The 21,757-nt window shown below is 42.1% G+C and overlaps 1 protein-coding gene across 1 annotated transcript in view; it reads left to right on the forward strand.

Annotated features, from left to right (window-relative positions):
• Positions 1 to 21,757, forward strand: part of tnfrsf21 (tumor necrosis factor receptor superfamily, member 21) — a 53,584-nt gene that overhangs the window by 20,365 nt on the left and 11,462 nt on the right. Inside the window, exons 3-4 of the mRNA XM_041976286.1 lie at positions 2,866 to 3,438; positions 19,141 to 19,406. Coding sequence (XP_041832220.1) covers positions 2,866 to 3,438; positions 19,141 to 19,406 — 839 coding nt within the window. The remainder of the gene's footprint in view (positions 1 to 2,865; positions 3,439 to 19,140; positions 19,407 to 21,757) is intronic.

Raw genomic sequence — 21,757 nt, forward strand, 5'->3', positions numbered from 1 at the left:
TCTGTTGGTGGAATCCTCTAGTAACAAATGTAGTACACAAGCAAGTGTTCCACAGTTACACCCAAGAGCTAAATAGCAAGTATAGTCTTGGCCTTAAGAGGGGGCAACCACCCGCTATCACCTCTGTGGTCAAGTTTAGATTTACTAATTAAAAGATAACAAAGAAAGATAAAATGTATTATTCACCTGCGCATAGTGTTAGATGTTAAAGAAAATTTAAAGGCCTACTTTTAGTGCATACCTTTAAATACATAAATGTAGACACAAATATTTGCATTTAGTATTGCCCAAAAGCTGTAGCACCTGGAAGCCCCCCTTTTTGTCTACATGTGGTATAGACTGACTGAAGCCTGCCAAAGTTCCAGCCCTAATTTGGGGATTAGAATCGCACCTGTGTGCTGATGAGAGCATGAGGGGATGATCTCAATACAATGTTCAACCTCCCATTGATGGTTACACAACACCAGTGTCATCAGCTGCAGGGAACATATACAGAGGGAGCAGCAGGAAAGTGTTAAGAAGCTACATTGATAATCAGTTGTGAAGGATGATGCACTAACATTGACAGACCATTCATTTGTTTCCATGCCTGAAGAACACAATGTTGTTGATGTTGTTTTACATAATCCGAATTGCTCTTTTCCCATTATAGAGGTGTTTGGCTGACAGTTGTTGAACAATAAAGCTTTTGAAGCAAAGTTGAGTTGAAGCCTAATTAAAATTATGTGGTTCTCCTTAATCAAGAAGCAGACTGTGGGATGAGCAATTCAGAGCTCATCTGCTGAGAGATTATGAGGAGCTGCACAGCTGGGCCCGAGTGGTGCAGTGGGGAGGAGGCAGTGATTGAGGATTTATTTGCAATTCAGGGAATCCAGACAAATTTTACTGGTGATTCACTAGTTCAGTGATGCAAGTACTCACCAAAGATACTTGTGTCCTCAATAGATTATGGTTGTATTCTGTGATATCTGACTCACTCTAACAGATTTGAGTGATTCTTCAAATCCTCAAAACTACTAACTGGAGCCATTGTAGAGCAGACTTTTTGTGCCAGGTCGACCAAGGTGAACACTATGGCTGCCTGATTTTAACCCATCAGCTTAGGAAGTTCTCTGGTTCAGCCCATAAATATTTATCCTCATACACAAGTTTGGATTAAAGGTTTTAACTTCCCTCATAATTTCTGTACCTGTAAAATGTCAATGATTACATATTGAGAACAGATACTTTTTGCTGTTTACAGTAGGCTACAAGAAATTTAAGTAATATTGACAATAAACAAGCTTTTCACTTAGCATGTTGCATTTGTATAGAAACATTTACTTCTATCAGGGTGTGCTATGGATGTAGAGGCAGGGCCCAAATGGTGCTTGAAACAGACAGGGGGCAGACAGATGTAGATAAAGACAATATTATATTGTTATTATTATTGTTGTCATAATAAAATGTTATATTATAATTTAACAAAAAAACACTGCCTTGACAGAATACAGGTGAGTTCATAACAAAAATGACAAAACGGGCTAAGAAGAAGGAACCAGGACAGGGAAGATAATGGAAATCAACAGGATAATAATGACAGGAATCTGGCAATGAACACATGGAACTAAGGGCTGGTATATACTTGCTGTTAGCGACGCGTCCACGTACATATCATGACTGCCACGTGTTCCTAGCATTCGCTTGACATGTAGTCCACTTGTGTTGACGCGGGGTAATGTGTTATGGACGCGCATTGAAATATTGACTTGAACGCTAGAGGTGCTCATGCAAACAAAAGCTTGAAAACGACAGGTCCGATGTAAACACAATGGTCGATAGTTTTGAAGACCTTCTCTTGGACTTTGTCTGCAACTACCCATTGTACAGTGATGAACACTTGTGCCTTAACAGTTGGCAACAAATTGGAAGCATTTTGGGGGTTGATGACCCTGAAATTCACCAGTAGATTGACCTTTTCACAATTTTAAATTCCAAGTGCTGTGTACGCCCCCTTGCTTTGACATCCATTAGTGAGCGTTTTTTGCCACGCCGTGCTTCCGTCGTTTGCAGCAAGTATATACACAAACATAGCAGGATGTTGACATGTACTCTTGTGTTCATAGCAAATATATCCCAGCCCTAAGAGGTATATAAACACTGAGGGGTAATAACCAAATGAGGGCCAGGTGTGACAATCAAATTAAGACCAGGTGCATTGAACAGGAAATGAAAACAGAAAGAGATAGCCCTGCAGAAGAAAACTAGAAATCAGAACAACTGAGGGTCAGAAAGGAAAAACAGCAAAATCCAACCCAAAACCTCTAGACCAGGAATGTCAAACTTTAGTCCTTTGAGGGCCACTGTCCAGTAGGTTTTAGATGATCGAGTACCAGAGTATACCGCCCCTTGCCTAGACCATGACACCTATGTTATGTTTTCTTGCATTTGCAACTTGTTTCAGGTGCAGTGGGGGAAATAAAGACCTACTTTGGCTAGAATTATATCCAGGTTTACGTCCCTTTACAGTAAAACTGTAAATATAATCAGATCAGGTTGCAGATTGCCATCTATCAGGTATCAATAGTGGAACCTTCATCGAGACACTTGGGAATAAAAGAATTCAGTAGAGAAGCAGATGATGAAGAGCAGAAGGTAGTGCTTACTTCTGGTTGTGTGGCAGACTGTGGCATGGATTAAAGTGTTAAGATTCCCTCCTGCGATGCCTTCTGTTTTATTGTCAGAGTTAAGCATATCTCCCATGTGAGTGAGTTTAATTCTATTCGCTGTCTCTGTCTCATCTCATCTCTTATTCCTGCACCATCTTGTCTTTGTTCTGTTGCCTCTTCATTATCTTCATCCCCAATCCATTGTCTTTCATCACAGGTACCTACAGCCAATCAGCAGCCATTCAGCTGAGGGAAATCATGAATGGGGAAGACACAGCAGAGGGGGAACTGCCTAGCCACCCTGGCACCCCCAACTCATCAAATCGTGATCCCCCACGGACTCAACTGCCCCCAACTCGCAAGCAACCCATGGGTCGCGAGCATCTGGGGCAGCCCAATTCTGATCCCATGCTAAGGCCCAACAAGCGGGCAATGGAGGGTCTGGAAGGTGCAGGGGCAGTAAGGGTTGGAACAGGGATCAGCAAGGTAGCCGACCTGGGTAGTGGGGGTGGGGTTTCCAGCTACTATAGGCCCACTCGTAGAGGATCCCCAAGGCCGATCACCTATGATCATTTTGACATTAATGAGCACTTGCCCTGGATGATCGTCCTGCTGCTCTTGCTGGTGCTGGTAGTAATAGTGGTGTGTAGTGTGAAGCGGAGTTCTCGGGTGCTGAAGAAGGGACCAATGCAGGACCCTACTAGCATCATGGAGAAGGCAATTCAGAAAAAGACATCAGCACCTCCAACACAGATCAGAGAGAAGTGGATCTACTACTCCAATGGGCAGGGTAAGCCTTTTATTAAATCTTTCATTTCAGAGTCTGAGAATCTGCTGCGACACTGAAGTGCTTTACACAGGGCAACAAAAAACAAATATTAAATATTAGTAAAGTACTGTTCAACCACAATCTTTTCCAGTGTTTCTTGGCTTAAGTGGACTATTTCTTTGACTTAAGCTGGGACAAGTAGTATGTTTCACCACAGATTCTTTTCATTTGAGGTTTGATGTTGAAGAGAAGTCATTTTTCTATAAATAGGAACTCAGCCATTTCACAGCTGTGCAATCACAGGACTGTTATCCATCTGATCTACACATGTAGCTAACATACAAGGTTAGTGACGTCTTAGCTACACACTGTTCCACCCTAGTGTCATGACATGCATTAGTTGTGGTACTGAGCTCTTCTAAACCATCTGCTTATGTGATCGAACTGCTGTTAGCATCTAATCCAATCAATTCTACCCCAGAGCACATGGTGTAGAGGGCGGTGGTTACACAAAGAAGGACATGACCCTGTTGTAGTACCACCCTGCTGTTGCTATCCACCCACTGACATGCACACTCAGGTTTCCTTACAGAATCTCCCATTTCATGTCAGTGCAGTCTTCCTTTCTGCCTCTGTCTTGTTCTTGTCTGATGTCCTTTGTCATTTCTCCTCAGATATTTTTGATAATTTCCTCATGAATGTTTTACACTTTTGCTCTTTTCTCTTCCTCTCCATTGTTAATCTACCAGTGTATTGGCTTTCACCTTTTTTTTACTTGACACTCTTTAAAACTTTTCTTGAACCATCATCCATCTCAGTTTTCTTTTCCTTTTTCTTTAGTTTATTGCACATTATTATCTTGATTTTTCCCTTTCTCTCTTAGTTCATTGCTTCCCTCTTGCATTGTATTTCCTAACAACTCTCATCTCACATCCTGTGCTGTTAAAGTTACCTCCTATCAACAAGTAGGGGACATTTTTCTCCATCGCTAAGCTCTCAATTTCACTTTGACACAGAGAAATAGAGCCAAACTCAGGGAACACCTCCTGCCTAAGACACTTGAGTCTCCACTTTGTAACTGTGAAGATATGTGTGTGTGTGATAAAGCTGGGCCAGACAGCACTCTCTCTGCTCCCTCTGTGACTGACCACAGAGAACTGGAATAATCTGGTTTCAGCTGCATCAGGGTTGTTGTTTGGTTGGCAAGGCACATCAGTGGGTCAATTGGGTCTCTTACAGGACAACAAAGAGATATATAGAGTAGTGTTAATTTTGTTAATGACACCAATCGAAAATATTTCTGTCATCACACACTTATCACCAGACAAAATCTAGACTATACGAGACTAAAACCCCCATTAATAAACAATAACTGGGACTAAATCAGAAGGCATTTTTGTGCACTAATAAAGACGAGACGAAAATGTAGTTCACTAAACTGGGCTAAAATCTACGGACATTTTAGTTCACGAACAAAGACGAGACGAAAATTATATTATTATATGATATGATTTTGTCTAATCATGTCTCCTCCTCCTCCTCCTCCTCCTCCTCCTCCTCCTTGGCTCTTCTGCCACTCTCACACACCCTTTCAAACCTGCAGCGGGCAGGTTTACAAACACATGAGACAGACAGGAGGTGGATTCACGGTGAAATGTTAAAGCTAAAACATTAATGGCCATGCTTTGCTTGGGGCCGAGGAAAGAGAAGATGTGATATGGACCCATTTTCGCTACATTAAGGTGGAGAAAATAAACCTCATGCTTGATTTTAGTGGAAGGAAAGGAATGTGGGCACAAGGTAGCTGGAAAAATCACAACAAACCTGAAGAGATACTTCGCAGTTCACCACAAAGACACCGTGGTAAGATAACAAAAAGTTTGGTGGTGGTTGTTTATAACGTAACATTAATCCATCGGCTGAAATGTTCCAACAATAACGTTAAACCGACCGCAAACCGGTAGTTAAGTTACTTGCTTCGTAGCTTGTAGCGATAGTAGCCACTTGTTGATATTGTGTGTGGCCGGCTAACTTGCATTAGCTTCTTAGCATGTAGCAACCATAGTCACTTGTTGGTAGAATTGTGTGTGAAGTTGAATTTATGCTAACTTAGATTTTTTTCTTTTTGATCGGGCAACTATGTTTTCAGTTGGATTGCAAGTTTAATTAAAGCGGACAGAAGCATGAGCTAATCTACGAGCTGCAAGTGAACTATAGTTCACCTGGACAACTACACATGGAAGCAAACAAAAAACTAAAATGTATCTCTACAAATCATCTAGATAAAATAAAATAATATGCCATACTTAATTCAAAACAACTTTACTCTACATTTTGATACATGAAATAGCCTAAATGTGGTATAAAAGTAAGTAAATTTGTCTGTGTATCGAATGTCTTGGGCCACCAGAGTTTTGCAATATGAAATGGGGTTCCAAGCTAAAAAAGGTTGGGAACCACTGCTCTAGGAGCATGTGTGCGTAGTAAGTATCCATCTGCATAACATTTCCAGGAGAACTTGATAACCAGCCATCCAAGGCCAGTACAGGGAGTCAGATTAAGATAACAGCATTTGTTTTGATTCAGGCTAGAGCATGTTTCGTTTGCCTTGAGTCTCTTAGTGGTCTCATGGCGACTCTAATTCATCCGAATTTTTGGGTCAATATCCACCAAGCCCAGCCGACAACTTCTCCGAGTTGGTGTCCACTCCACGTACGAGCTCCTGAACCGCAGCCAGCTTGCCATTCTGAGCTAGATTAGCATCCAGAATAGCATCCATTTATGAACTGGCATCAATATAAGCACATGCAAACATAAAAATGCCTGCAATTATATCTGCATGAAATAGTCCTTTAGGTTGCCAAAGTGGGCTAATGATTTGGAAACGTGACCAGATGAAACCCATTTATGTTTGACGACCAGAGCATAGGCTTTTAAAAATACAACACATTACAGACTGGCTTTCAAATGAACCTTTTTAAAGTTTTTACATTCATGTGTGTTCCCCATGATTAGATGAGTAATCCAGCACCCATGTGTATGCATTTATGTGAAGATGTATGTATGCACATGCAAGTCAAAACAGCCAGTTTACGCTGCTATTTACTCTCTGGAACAAAAAAAAACAAAACTGCTTTTTAATCCTTCCAAGGTGCGTGGCTGGCTCCCCTTGAAGGTTGTAATGCCCCTTTACTAGGGCAGTTAAAGCACTTGGGCAATAAAGGAGAAAAGAAGGAAACGTCAAAGCACAGATCACACACATACAACGTTTGGCATTTTGCTCAGAGCCAGCCAGGAAATGGTGAAAACTGCTACTTCTCCACAGCGAGGCTGAATGGGGCATTCCACGGCCACAGGCCAGGTTTATATTGCAAAGGATCTGAAAAAAGTTATGTGTTTAGCTCAAATCATGGTGCAGCTGTCAGATTAAAGGAATCACAAAAATGTGAAAGTTACCTTCAGGGACTGAACTGACTGCTGGTTTTCCCACATTTTACCAGAAAGTACCGTCTTCATGGCAGTAGTTAAATAAAAGTATTTCAATAAACACTTGTATTTTTTGAGCTGTTTTAGTTGTTTGCCGCCTTGTTGCCCCATTACAGCTGAAATTAGCCAGTTTGCTGTTACCCTGTACCAAATACTGTTGGCGTAGAGAATGGATGGACGGATGGATGGATGGATGGATGGATGGATGGACGGATGGATGGATGGACGGATGGATGGATGGATGGATGGATGGATGGATGATTTTGTCATGAGCATGTGTCAACTAATAGTCACCTGTCTCTAATATTCTAGTATAATGTGTTTTTATTTGATTGACCAAAACAGCTCTTTATTTGTTCTCATTTTAGTTAATTACATTGCTCCAGTGGTGATGAACCTTTTTTCATGCTATAGGAGCCACCCCACTTAAATCTACAAACTGTGACCACCCAGTTCAAAGAACTGTATTGTTGTCCTAATCCATGGTTTGTAAAAGAAAGGACCCAGATGCAGGACGATGAGGCCGAAGGCTGGCAGCTGTTTGAACCAAAGCTTTTATTATTTATAAATGAAAGATGCTGCAAAGCCAGGATGTAAAATGGAAATTATCAAAGCTATGACAAAACAGATGACAACAGTGACAATAATGATCTTGCAATGAACAGAGAAAACCAGGCAGATATGGGCCATGTTAACACAAACATGGGTATTTTGTAAAAATAAGTTACATTCACTCAGCACCATTTACAGAAAAAACAAACAAAAAAACCTGTCCATATTAAAACACAGATTTGATATACGCTATCAGGAGCCAAACCAAATAGTAGTAATCCTAACAAATAACAAATTACCATCTCTGGTAAATCCTCAAAAATAAATATTCTATGTAGTAGTGTCCTTAGTAACATGTCATGATGCCTTACTTCTTCAGTACAGTCAGCTACTAACTATATTTTTATTTGCAAACATGTAAAAAGTTCTGTTAATAAGATTAATGCAAGAACAATCATGGCTACATCTGCCATTACCATGTAATGAAAGACTCAATATACTGTCCCCATATAAATGACATATGAAAAACTTCACCCTTGAAGACGTGTTCCTACAAGTTCATTGTCAGTGCCTCAAAACTGTTTGCATGTGGACAAAAGGTGGAAATGAAACAAAAACATATCTGCGTTTGTGAAAATACACGCTTACTTGTGGGCAGGACCATATTCTGAAGCACTCAGAACAAACAAGAAAGATGAGTAGCAGTCAGTAACTGAGAAGCAGGTGTACCAAGGTAGCAGGAAGTAAACACAACAGAATACACAAGAGAAAGACTATTTTAACTAAAACAGGAAGAAGGACAAATGCTGAATAAATAATGCAAGGCAAACAAGAACTAAACCTAAAAGAACCAAAAACTTGCAAACCATGACATTTGTATAAATCTTCTGGAAATTTTCTTTGAGCTCATCCTCACATCTGAGATATTCCCCATCCTCAGCAGATGAAATGTAAGATAAACGTCCAACACTCATAAGTACAAGTCAATGCTTGTTCATGCACGTTGGAAAGAAGCACATAAAGATACTACCAGACTGTTTCATCAACAGTGCAAATTGTTACAGCTTCCTGTTTGTCGTTTCCTGAACTCTGTCCTAGCCTTTGTGCTGCATGATGTTGGATTCAAGGTTTAATTGTGCTCATTGAAGAGAGTAAATGTCTTTGCATGGTGTGCCATTTTAAGTGACAATGCATTAGTTATTGTTTATTGCAGTTTTATGAACCACACTTTCAACTCACATGCTTTATATAATCAGTAAATACGTTAATATTTTGTCCATGTGTGAATCTAAGCTTGACAACCTACTGTATGTGAAGTAAAGACCTTGGTGCCCCCTTAAACGGGTAAGTAAACAAGTTAGAAAACCATTGCTCTGGATTGACACGGGAAAGACCTGAGAGATGTAAGTTATAAACTAAGCAGCTCACACCAAAGTTGAGTTTGATCATAAGCATGAAAAACACTACGGACATGTAGGAAAACATCAGGTAGAAGCTGGGTGTGGACAGCAGCCATATTATTTACAACATATATTTCCAAAGTCAGATGCAGTCTACTGCAGGAAAACATGAAGGAAAACAACATTGTACCTGCCCACCACCCTTCCTTGTTAAACATCCACACCTTTAATAATGCCAAGTTCCTCATCCAAGCCCAGCAGGGAGCCATGTGTTAGAATATACTGCTCTGTGCAGTATCAGGGTGGGCCGGGGTAGCCTGCTCTCAATGCAGCCTGGGACTGATTGTGAAGAGTAGAGTTTGAGGGGTTTGTTGCTTGGTTGGAGGTACATAGCGCCTGCTGAGCTCCCACACATCTGCACACACATTTCATCAATTTAATTTAGTGTGTTCCTAAAATTTAAATCAACGTGAGAGGGCTGTGTCATGTGATTCATTTAACAGAATGGTATTTGTAAAGCTGCTGACACACGCAATGCCCTGCTTCGCATCACGCTGCACACAATTAAAGGGGTGCAGAGGGGAGACCACTCACTGGATTCAAAAGATGTTTTTTTTTTTTCTTTCACTATGACAACTCTTTAAGTGTTGTGTTAAGAACTTGTTATTGAGTTTCCCTGGACAATGTTCTAATACAATACTGGGATGCTCTGCATTTGTTTGCACTCATCAGCCACTTTACTAGATCCAGCTTGCTAGTCCCTTCAGAACTGCCTTAATTCTTAGTGTCATAGATTCAATAAGTGGTTGGAAACATTCCTCAGAGGTTTTCTCCATATTGACATGACAGCATCACATAGTTGCTGCAGGTTTGTCGGCTGCATCCACGATGAGAATCTCCCGTTCCACCACATCCCAAAGCTGCTCTACTGGACTGAGATCTGGTGACTGTGGAGGCCGTTGGAGTCCAGTGAACTCATTGTCATGTTGTAGAAAGCAGGTGGTCAGAAGATGCTCCACTGTGGTCATAAAGGGGTGAACATGGTCAGCAACAATACTCAGGTAGGCTGTGGTGGTTAAACCAGGCCACGTTGGTAAGTGTGCCAAAAAAAAAAAAAGTTCCTCCACACCATTACAGCACTCTCTCTTTCTAATTGGCTTCAATTTGAAAAATAAATAATTTGATTAAAAACTGGCTCCACCCTCTGGACCTACATCTCCTGACCCCTCCCCTCCCCCACTCTTCACTACATACACAGGTAGGGCTGTGGGAGGTGTGCTTGTTGCGCTGGGCGGGGCGGGGGGGGTCATCATAGTGGCCCCACCGCTTCGCCAAGCGGCAGCATGCCTCCCAGCTTTTAATTCCACTTAGTCACTGAGCACAAATAACATTTGCAACATACAAACACGTTTTGGGGGGTGGAACATGCGAGGTCAGGTGGGTGGGACTGCTCAGGTGGCCCCACCCCCTCCTCAATGCAGTTACTGCCCCCCAATTTTAACTCTTTTAATTGCAAACAGCACATAATATATTCCCTCGCTAGTGGGGGAGGGAAGGGGGATGGGGTCTTTAAGCGCCCCTGTCTCCATGGATGGCCCGGGGGCGGGGCGGGCCGGGTGGCCTGTCGCATTGGCCCGGGGCGTGGGCGGGCTGTCCCGGGGGATTCTGGCTGCTGGCCCTGGGGGGAAGGTGCTGTTTTGGGGGTGGGGAGTGGGGGGCTGGGGCGATGTGGGGGGGGTGGGGGCCTGGCTCATGTCTCCTCGCCTCCTGGCTGAGGCTGTCCCCCCGGGACATAAGGTGGCGGGAGGATGATGGTGAAAGGATGGTGTTTGTGTGGGAGGAAGGTGTATGTGAGGGAGGATGGTGTATGGGTAGGAGAATGGTGTGAGGATGGGTAGTGGAAGGATAGTGTGTGTGTGTGTGTGTGTGGGAGGATGGGGTATGTGTGGGAGGATGAATGGTGGAAGGATGGTGTGTGTGTGGGAGGATGGATGGTGTATGAGAGGGAGGATGGTGTATGTGTAGGAGAATGGTGTATGTGTGGGAGGATGGGTAGTGGAAGGATAGTGTGTGTGTGTGTGGGAGGATGGGGTATGTGAAGGTGGATGTATGGTGTAGAAGAGGGAGGATGGTGTATGTGTGGGAGAATGGTGTATGTGTGGGAGGATGGGTAGTGGAAGGATAGTGTGTGTGTGTGTGGGAGGATGGGGTATGTGAAGGTGGATGTATGGTGTATGAGAGGGAGGATGGTGTATGTGTGGGAGGATGGATGGTGGAAGGATGATGTATGTGTGGGAAGATGGGGTATGTGTGGGAGAATGTATGGTGGAAGGATGGTGTGTGTGTGGGAGGATGGACGGTGGAAGGATGGTGTGTGTGTGTGGGAGGAAAGAGTATGTGAGGGATGGATGGTGTATGCGTGGGAGGATGAATGGAGGAGTGGAAGGAGAGTGTGTGTGTGTGTGTTGGTCTGGGGGGGGCAGGACTAGTTCTCGGGGTGTGCGGCTGGGCACTGGGGTGTGGGGCTGGCCTCTGGCGGTGGCCGTCTGGGCGGGCCGGGTCCCCCCGGGTGGCGTGCTGGCCCTCGGCCCGTGGGGGTGGGGGGTGTCCCTGCGCTCCTGGGCCCGGGCCCTCTGCCCCGTCTGTCCCGGGCGGCCGGTGCTCGGGGGGGGTCGGGGACTGCTGGCCTCGGCCTGCCGGGGCCGGTGCCCTGTGCCCGCGGGGGGGCTCCTGCTGGGGTCTCCTGCTGCTGTCTTCCTGGGCGGACGAGTGGTCGTCTCTGTGGACCGGTCGGGGTCTGTTGCCTACGGGGGGGCTGGTGGCCTGGGTCTCGGGACCGCTGGCCTGACTCTGGCCTCTGTTCAGGTGAGGTGGCATCTGCATGATCACTCTGCATGGTCACTCCTTCCTGAACGTCTCCACTCCGTATATTCGGTATGTTGACATAGTCTCTGCGTCGCCGTGTAGCCGAGTCCTCCAGCACATCCACACAGGTTTCTCTGCGCGTGTTCTTGAATACAGCAGTTTCACTTATATCTATTATCATATTTTTTTTCCTCAATATACCTTTTCTCTCTATTCTTATAATTATTCTTAAAATTTTATTATTATTTCTGTTATTATTATTGTTATTATTACTCTTATTATTATTATTACTATTATTATTATTATTATTATTATTATTATTATTATTATTATTATTATTATTGTGATTATTATTATTGTTACTATTATCAACTAGCTGTGTAATGACCTACTGGCTAGGATGATCTTAGCTATATATGTTGTAAGTAGTATGGATTACATGGTCTTTTGCATGATGTCTGAAGTCCCCACCTGCACTCCCCACACCCTTTCTGTCCCTCTCCCTCCCCTCCCTCTTCTCTCTCCTTTCTTTTCTCTCTCTCTCTCTCTGTCCCCTCCGGTTGAGTCCAGCATTAAGAGTTTGATTTAATAAAGTTTTTCATATCATCAAGAGGGACTTTATACATGTAGTATAAATCCCTGCTTGATAGAGTAAAATTGCCCGGCATCAGACGGCAGCCAGACATTCATTCTGTTTGCAACGATGCTGGACAAGACAGGTGAAAAAAAAAAAAAAAAAAAAAAAAAAAAAAAACTGGCTCCACCAATAGCAGTCTGCTGATCCGACTAGTTAAAAACCAAAGGGCAATAATGGACAAAATGGAATATATGATAAAAACTGTACTTCTATTAGTATGTGATCACTTTACTAAAATAACTGTCTTGATTTTATTCTCTTAGAATGAGCCATTTATATCTACTTGCTGTGGAACCACATACTTGGTAGCTGCCATTTTGTGCCACCATTGTGTCCCTGAATAACAACTCTGTGTGACATGAGAACCCTCTGAACTTTAAAACTGCAGCACCATCTTAATTTGATAGGAACTAGAGCACTGTTTGGGGAAAAAAATAATGCTTTAAAAGGACCATAGAAGAAGAGTACACAATGTTGAAGTATTTACCTGTAGTACAGTCACTGTGACCATTGTGTACTGCCAGTTGTGAATGGATAGTGGCCACTGATGGCCACCATCCATTCACAACTGGCAGTAATTTCTATGCCCATCTTCAGCACTAGATGTCAGTAATTCTTGCACACAAGTTCACACAAGACAGTCAGCCACCGTTCAGTATCCCTCATTTTTGCAAGATGCTTTCCAATTGGCAAATACCTGGAGGATGTAACAATCACCTACAATGTTTCTGCATCCCTTCTAGTCTCAATTTTATCTCAGGAAGAGCTCGAAGACGTGACTTGGAAAAATTAAACCTGTGTTTCCATAGTAACCTGGAAAGGCAGCAGAGAGGAAGAGAAAGGAAAATGGATTCCCTTATTCATACCTGGGGATTTCTCTGTGATCGAAGTCACATTGAAACACTTCCTCGTGGTATCTGGATGCTGCCATGAAGATCTGGGATTTGGCTTTGGAGGGACTATGCCTGCTGTTTATTTTACATGTTTTTGGATGATTGCTTACACCTAATGTCCATTGATAGAAATCAGGATAGACAAAGTGAAGCGGTTGCTGATCAGATAAAAAAAGATTGCGTTTTGGTCTGTTCCTTGTTTTTTGCTCTGTTTGTTCTTTATGTGATCAGGTTCTCTAACCTAAATTTTTAAGACAGATTGAAAAAATTAAGATGAGCTGGGTTTTTAGTTGGCGATCGAGCATGGCTCATGCTGGGTCCCTGGTCAGTACTCAATTGTTGGCTTTTATGTTGAAACAATTGTCAGAGTTTGAAATTTTCATTACAAGCCCAGATAAGAAATGAGAGCAACAACTAGGGGAATTAACAATACATTGATCTCCAAATTAGCTCCTGAATCCAATTATGGCATCAAAACTGTCATTTAGATCCCTAACAACAACAAAGGTCATCACTTCCAGCATTTCTAAGTAGGATGGAATCATTTTCAGAGGACTTTGAGTCAGTGACAGGACATTGCAATTGTTATTTGGCAATGCACCAAATATAAAGAATAGTTCTGTCATTGTTTGCTGTTTTACATCAAAATATGACACACCTTGTAATGGTTTGCTTTGTCCCATCCAGGCAGCCATATATCACTTTCTTGATGACTTAAAGCTATGCAGCACAAATTCTTACCCATAAATAAACCTGATTATACTGCCTCCCCCAGCAAGCACTTAAACACATCCACATACTGACATACTGAGATACTGAGTCATCACAAGACTTATATGGGTCATTTAAATGTGTCCAGCTTGCTGCGGCAGTGATGCATGCAGAGCAGAGGGATTTCTCTTCTGTAGCTGTGTCATAGGCAGCGAGGTGGATGAGACTTGACAAGCTCTCGGCCCTGAAGGCCGGCACGCGAGCTCCTCTGGCTTTCTGCAGGATCACGCGAGTTTATGCATCTTTAGCAGAAGTAGGAGATTTACTGTATGTGTCCATTTAGTGTGTTTTAGTGCAGCAAAATTAGGTCAAATGAAGCTGGATTTTTAGGATTAGGCTTCCCATTTTGGGTGAGATAGGGCACGGCTTGTTGTTTAGGTTAGTTTCGCCTTAGGATTTAGGTTAAGGGTTAAGCTGAGACAAAAGTTTTGGATTTCAGTTGGAGTATGACATGGTGTGTGTAAGGCATGTCAGAGGTCCTCTGTAAACATGTGTGTGGACTTCACATGTCTGTAGAATCGCCTCTCAGCTTGTGATAGTTATGTCCACGTGACTGCTTTCATATATATATGTCAAGTCATGTATTACTACGACTGGCTTACATCTGTTTAATCTCTCTGATCCTCCCCGACCGAATCATCCTGGATTTGTGCACTTAGCATGTTTGCTGCTGTGGACAGTAATCAGGGATCAACCTGATGCTTTTCAAAAGTGGAGTAAATAATTCAGCATGGATGCTCTGCAGTGTCATAGCCTGTAATACAAGAAGCTTCATTGGGTAAAATGTGCTTTGAATGAATTAAATAGGTCTGAAATGCCTAAATAGGAATCACTTGAAAGGAGCATCACAAGAAGAAGAATTCTTAGATATTTCTACAAGGTGTATGAGCACCTGGCAGATGTGCAATGGTGTCTTATAGAAAATAATCTAATTTAATATTAGCATGATAAACTGTTCCACTGTTATCTTTTCCATCAGGAGTTCTTTAGCGACAAGGGTCATGGTCATTGTCATGATAGAACATCAGGTGTAGTAGTTTTTAGATGAAAGGTATCAGAAGATGCGATTTTTTTTTGTCCAGCAGACCTTGTATCAACGTGTGATCACAAGAAAGCTATTGGCCTTGGCTCCATCTTTCAGCTGTGTGTGAATATGGCAACTAATGTCCCCATACTTGTTTGAGAATTCCAACACTTGGACGAAAAAGCCAAATATTTGGTAGAGTTCTGCATCATTTCTGTGGCTATTCTTGGCCTTCCTTTCTCTTAAAGCTAATATCTGTTTGTGGGTGAAATACAAAGCACTTTGAAGTGAGTACCTTTGTATTTTTTTGTCTTGTCATGGGGCTGTGAGGTTTATGGACGTTAAAAAATTGTGGCCAGTCTTTTCTAGTACTGAGGTGTGTAAATGCAAGTGGGCTTGGGTTTGCAATATGGACTATGCAAACAGAAATAAAAATAGTTGGGTATTTGCTTAAAGTGCTGCTGGAGAAACCGGAGAAAGAGACGTTATTCTACATAGCTTGGTTGGAACCAGTGATACCTTTCTACCATCTCTAACCAGTCTGCCTATTCTCCTTTGACCTTTGACATCAACAAGACATTCTGGTCCAGACAACTGCTGCTCACTGGATATTTTCTCTTCTTCAGACCATTCTCTGTAAACCCTAGAGATGGTTGTGTGTTTAAATCCCAGTAGATCAGCAGTTTCTGAAACACTCATACCCACAACAAGGCCACTTAAATCTCCTTTCTTCCTCATTCTGATGCTTAGTTTGAACTTCAAATCTTCTTCACCATGTCTACATGACTAAAGATACTGAGTTGCTGTCGTGTGACTGGCTGACCAACTAAACAGGTGGACCTAATAAAGTGGTCAGTGATCAAGATGATGTATTATAACTCTAAGAATGGGGTTTGTGCACATTTACAACAATCATTGCTCAAATTTGAGCATGTTTTAATGTTTGCCATTGGTTAATGGTCCACTTTTTTAAAAATAAAGTTCAACATGGAACCATTTTGCAAAAGAAAAAAAAAGAATCTCTATTTCAGATCCTCTCCTGTTTAGACATTTACTGTGAAAGTTTATTCTCATGATGTGTCAAGTCGTAAGACGCTTCTTATGAACATGTTGAGTCCTTAGACTGTAGACTCTGGAGAAAAAGACAGTCATCTTTTTCTTGAAACACAGAAATGAAGCACAAGGCGTTTTTCACATAATTAAATTAGGTTAGGCCTCATGACCTAATTCTTCAGTTACAAATATTTTAATTTATTACTTGAACACACAGTGTGACTTCAAGAAACAAATAAAAACCTGGACACACACAGACAAACCTACTGCTGCCTTTTCCGTGTCAAACAAAACAAGGGCGCTTTTGTGTTTTTGCCTCACGGATGAGCCGGCGTTTATGTTTCCAGCTGAATCTTTGTCAAGTCACATAACAGTGAGGGAGGAAGTGCAGCAGGGAGGGTCTGAACAAGCAGCAGGATGTTTGGATGGAAACATACTCATGAAAAATCAGTACTGATAGCAAGTAAGATGTCCAGTTATGATGTGTGTTTGCCATGAAGAGAGGCTGTGTATTACGATAGAGTATTACAGCACCTCAGCTAAACTGTAATCCCACAGCATCTTCCCAGCTTGGGGTGCAACTCTGACAGCTGTCTGCACAGCTGTGACTCGCTATTAAAGATTGGGTGACTAAATAAAACCCATTCAGGTCATTTATACTTGGCTGCAATCTTCAGCTTTCCTCAAAGGTCAAACCTTGATGCTACGAGTCCTAAAACTGCCAGGAGGTAGAAAACAAGTAGAGCAGAGTCAAAGATGTCAACAGGTTACGGTGTTACGTTGTAGGTCAGAACAAAAAACATGCAACCATAACAGATGTTTGTGTCGCCTTCTAGTGCTGTAGAGATGTCAGCTGAGCCAGGTCAAGTTGGTTCATGAAGCACATTTACAACTACACTTGACAAACATCCTGGACACAGTCAAGAGCTCTTTATTGTCATAATACATACACATAAAAAATGCATTTGGTAGCTTTTGGTATCAAAGAGAATATATGAAATATACACACTATAAAGAACCAGAATCATGTAAGAAATGAGAATGCAGAACAGTGCCAACTCTCACACTATAGACATGTTAAACAGGTTCTTGTGAGCTTGTGGGTGGAGAGATGGACTTCACAGCTCTGCGGAAGAAGCTGACTTTGAGTCTGGTGGTGTGAGTTTTTATGTTCCCAGAGGGATACGGTACAAACTGCTGGCCAGATATGCAGCAATGTGTCTGGCCTGCTTCTGTATATTGAAGCCAGATCTGGAAGAGGGCATCCCACAATCCCCTAGGCTGTTGTAGCCACTCGGGTCAAGTCCTTCCTCTCCTGTGTTCTGCAGTTGCCAAACTACGCTGTGATGCTGAGACAAAGGATGCTCTTTGTTGTGGCTCTGTAGACATTTGCGAGCAGCTGAGAGAAGAGTCCTGCTTGCTTTAACTTCCTGAGGAAGCAAAGCCTTTGTTGGGCTTTCTTCACCAGGTAGGTGTTCAGGGTGCAGGTTAGGTAGGCCTGAATTATATGGGAAAAAATCTAATTGCGATTTTTCTGACCGATTGTGATTTGGCTTGGGATTTTAACTTAAAAATATGAACTTACAGTTTGAAGTATGCATAACACTGAACACGCGTTCAGCTTCTCACAAGCTCCTTTTGATTCCAACAAAAGGTTTGTTAGCCACTTTCCTCAATTCCTTTTTGTTGAATCAATAGCCCATTTTCCATAACCTCAACTAGTCAAAAACAACACCCAGATTAGACATTTTCCAGCAATCAAGAACAGGTTCACCACTCATGTATTGGTATTTAGGTGGCTCGACCACCACTCCATCTACATACCAATTAATACAAGCAGCTGTTGATGCTATTAGTTTAGTATTTTTTTAAATCAGTGTTGGGAAAGTGAAAAGCTCAACCTGAAAGGTAAATAAAAAGTTGAATGAATAAAAACAATCCAATGGATGTAATTGGTCAGGACTGCAGTGGACGTATTCATTTTAGACTATTAGTTTCCCAAACTGGTCCAACTTATGTAACTCAGTTTCAGATGACTTGACATTTCTTCAAAGCTCCAATGTTTACATAATGTAAGTCATTTTCACACTGACAAGCCTGCTTAGTGTCCCTGCATGTGTAAAATCCTTCATTGTTTCCAAGCCCAAGCTGAGGTGGAGTGATGTCACTCGGCTGGGTTTCCCAGGCTTGACAAAGGTCCCTCAGATCCACAGAAGACATTACACAATTCTTGACCAATTGAATGAGTTTCATATGGTTGAGTAGCCATTCAAAGCCACCATATGAAAGAGATTTACACACTGGTTTAAACAGTCTGAAAGCATAAAAACTCATTTGACTTATGTTTTGATTGATTTAGCTGCACGTACTAAAATATGATGAACCAAAAAAGAGGTGGATTAAACAGCACAAGAGAAAAAGAAAGCTGCTTATTTATAAATATATTCCATAAATTACAAGAGTTTGTTAAGTATATAGGAGTTGCATTGGGCAGGCGGGTGGGTTGCTGCGTCCTGTACAACGGTTGATTGATGGTTACCAACAGGGCTTGAATTAAACCGGAGCTTTTAGGGGAGCTTTTGTCGGGCATGAACCTTGATGCACACGCATATATATTAGTGCACGTAGCGTGTTTATCAAAAACAGGGATGGAAAGTTTTTTTGACAACCACAAAAGAAAGCATATAAAGTCTTTTTTTTTTTTTTTTACGGATGCTCACAGCGTGCTACAAACAAAAAATGCTGCTGTCCACTGTTCTGGATCACATTTGGAGGATTTAATTAATTAAATTAAAGAAAGAAAGAAACCACACAGCTGACTAATGAATTCTATTGTTTTCAAGACACATCAGGAACCTTTTTGAAAAATTAAATGTAAGCGGAAAGTGAACTATTTTTTGGGCTCCCCCTCAAAGTATCAGCTGAATGTCTTTAGGGGAGCTCCTGTGCCTTTCAGGGGAGCCGAGCTCCCCTGTAATTCAAACCCTGGTTACGAATTTAAATTGGTATTCTCTAACTCTGTCTTTGTGTTTCTGTGCACAGGGGTGGATATCCTAAAGCTTGTGGCAGCCCAGGTGGGCACCCAGTGGATCGACATGTATCAGTCGCTGGCCAATGCCACAGAACGCGAGGTGGCTGCCTTTTCCAATGGCTACTCATCCGATCCCGAGCGTGCGTATGCCGCACTGCAGCACTGGACCATCCGGGACAGCGATGCCAACCTGGCCAAGCTGATCAACGCTCTGCATCGGCAGCGCCGCATTGACGTTGTGGAGAAAATCCGCTGCGTCATGGAGGACAACCCACAGGTAAGCTACATGGAATCTGTGCATGAGACATTCTGCTTGGAAAATATCTGTGACCTTTCCCGTCACCCCATCTTTCCCACCAGCAGATTTGTCAGCATCAATGGGACGCACTGTTGCACATGCTGTTCTTTGCATGTTTTTCCACTGACATCTAATCTGGAATGAAAGCTTTCTGGTGTCTCTCTGAAGCCAGTCCCTGAGGTTTAGCTTCATTCCTTGCATTAAAGCAGCAGCCTACTTTGAGATGAGGAACTGATGTTTTAACACTAATTGCAGACTTTGTTGCAAAGTTTGGAAAATTACTTGTTGGGATGAGGGCATTAGTAAAGAAAGTGGGATGACTTTACGTGATGTTTGTCTCTGTTTGAGGCCAGAAGGAAGGACATCAGAGACTGAGGAGAGACCAGAGGTCCCATTTATTTATACTATGACATGGGAAATGAGTGCATAGCTATAAAAAAAATAAACAGGAATGTTCCTTTCTGGCTAATGTAGAACATTTAATTATGTCGTTATTTTCACTTGAGCTCCATTAAGGCCCGATGACTGCTTTCCTGTGTTTCCATACTCTTTTAAGAAGCTATATCAGTTTCCGCTGGATAGTAAGGAAGACATCCGAACCATTATTGTAATATCTCATGTAAGAGGTTTGAATTCTGGAAATTTCCTCTTTATTTCCTTTGAAAATGGGTGGCACAGGAGCATGCATATTTTATAAAAGGAGATAAGGTCAGATGTTATGAAATTGATTTACCTATATTATAAGCTTTCTTGTTCATTACAATGTCAGGATTTAGAAAGCACGTATGGTACTTTTTAGGCTTCAGATTCAGATATGGATCTTTCAAATTATGAAGGAGATGAGGAGTTTGAACTTATGATGCTGGACCAGCAGTAGGATTTCATTAGAACTCAGTCTCAAGGCTAAATGCTGAATAATATTGAAACAAGGCTCATTTAGTGTAGATGGAAGTGCTTTGAATGTTGGTGCGATGTATTGACAGAAATAAAGCCCAAGAAATCTCCTCCAATGACAAACCGTTTTTAATAAAAATGAGTCAAGTGTCCCTCTAATCATTTGCACAAGCACACTCACTTCCTCGTCCTTTTCCAAATTAAAATATAACTGTCTCCCTGTCGTTATTGAATGACTGAGTACTACCACCATCTACTGATGTCTCAGCTAAGAAACGCTGATGCACACTAATTACAAACAAGCTCATTAATGAGGGGAGACAAAAACACATGGTTTGAATGGGTCATCTTGTGCTCACAAGAGAAAAGAATGAATTTATTTCTTATTCGTATTTTGGTTCATTAGTCCCATGCCTGTGGCAAGGCAGCTTTGAGAGAACAACTTATTTAAGCTCAGTGTTAAGGCTGTATAGCGATGGAGCCTTCTCTTCGTCCTCTGCCTGCATTTCACGTGTATTTTGGTCTGTTCTCAGATAGCTTCAGGATCTTTACTCCAACGAGTACCTCTGGAAATTGTTGGGGCAGTGTTGAGTAGTGTAGCTCACATGTGGCCAACTAGAGGAGCAATGATGAAAAAAAGCTGCAACATATTTAATGGTTGGTGTCTGCTGTGCTGCCTCTGAGGAGGTACATTCACATGATCTCCTTCACTGACATATTTATGCAGAACTCAGAAGGGAGCTCTTAACTCTGCACTGCCCTCTAGTGGATGTATTATGTAGCAACCATGCCAATGTAAAGGAGATGGGAGGTTTAAAAGTTTAACAACCTTTGACATGGACTTACCTATTAATGTACATAAAGGGAACATAAATGAGCCCATACACTTGAAATGACTATGAACACAGTTGCAGTCTTTGACCAGCATCAGGTGTTTGTGTATACAGGATGCATCCGGATATTAACCTTTTTATGAACTAACTGGCTGAAAGGTTTCAAGGCTTCATGAATTCTGATCTTATCACTAGTAGATCCCAACGGGGCAGGAGGCAGACAAATGTAGGGGCCAGGATTGATCTATTAAAAGTACCTGAGTGACAGGATAACAGGGTACTTGAGCCAAACCAAAATAATCTAAATCCTGACAAAGAAAAGCTGGGAAGACATACAGATATAGGATAGATGAGGATCTGCTGATCAACAAAAGGAACAATGGAGTATTTATACAGGGGGAGTAATTACAAATCAGGAACCAGTGTAGCAAACAGTAAACAAGGACCAGGTGTGTTAATAACAGGTATTAATCAGAAGGAAGCTACACAAAAACTCATCCTGGACCAAAGAACAGATGCAACAATGACTCAGCCAAAATCCAAATAACCGGGTGGCCTGTCGCATTGGCCCGGGGCGTGGGCGGGCTGTCCCGAGGGATTCTG

The sequence above is a fragment of the Melanotaenia boesemani genome, chromosome 22, assembly GCF_017639745.1.
Source record: "Melanotaenia boesemani isolate fMelBoe1 chromosome 22, fMelBoe1.pri, whole genome shotgun sequence".
NCBI classification, from domain to species: domain Eukaryota; kingdom Metazoa; phylum Chordata; class Actinopteri; order Atheriniformes; family Melanotaeniidae; genus Melanotaenia; species Melanotaenia boesemani.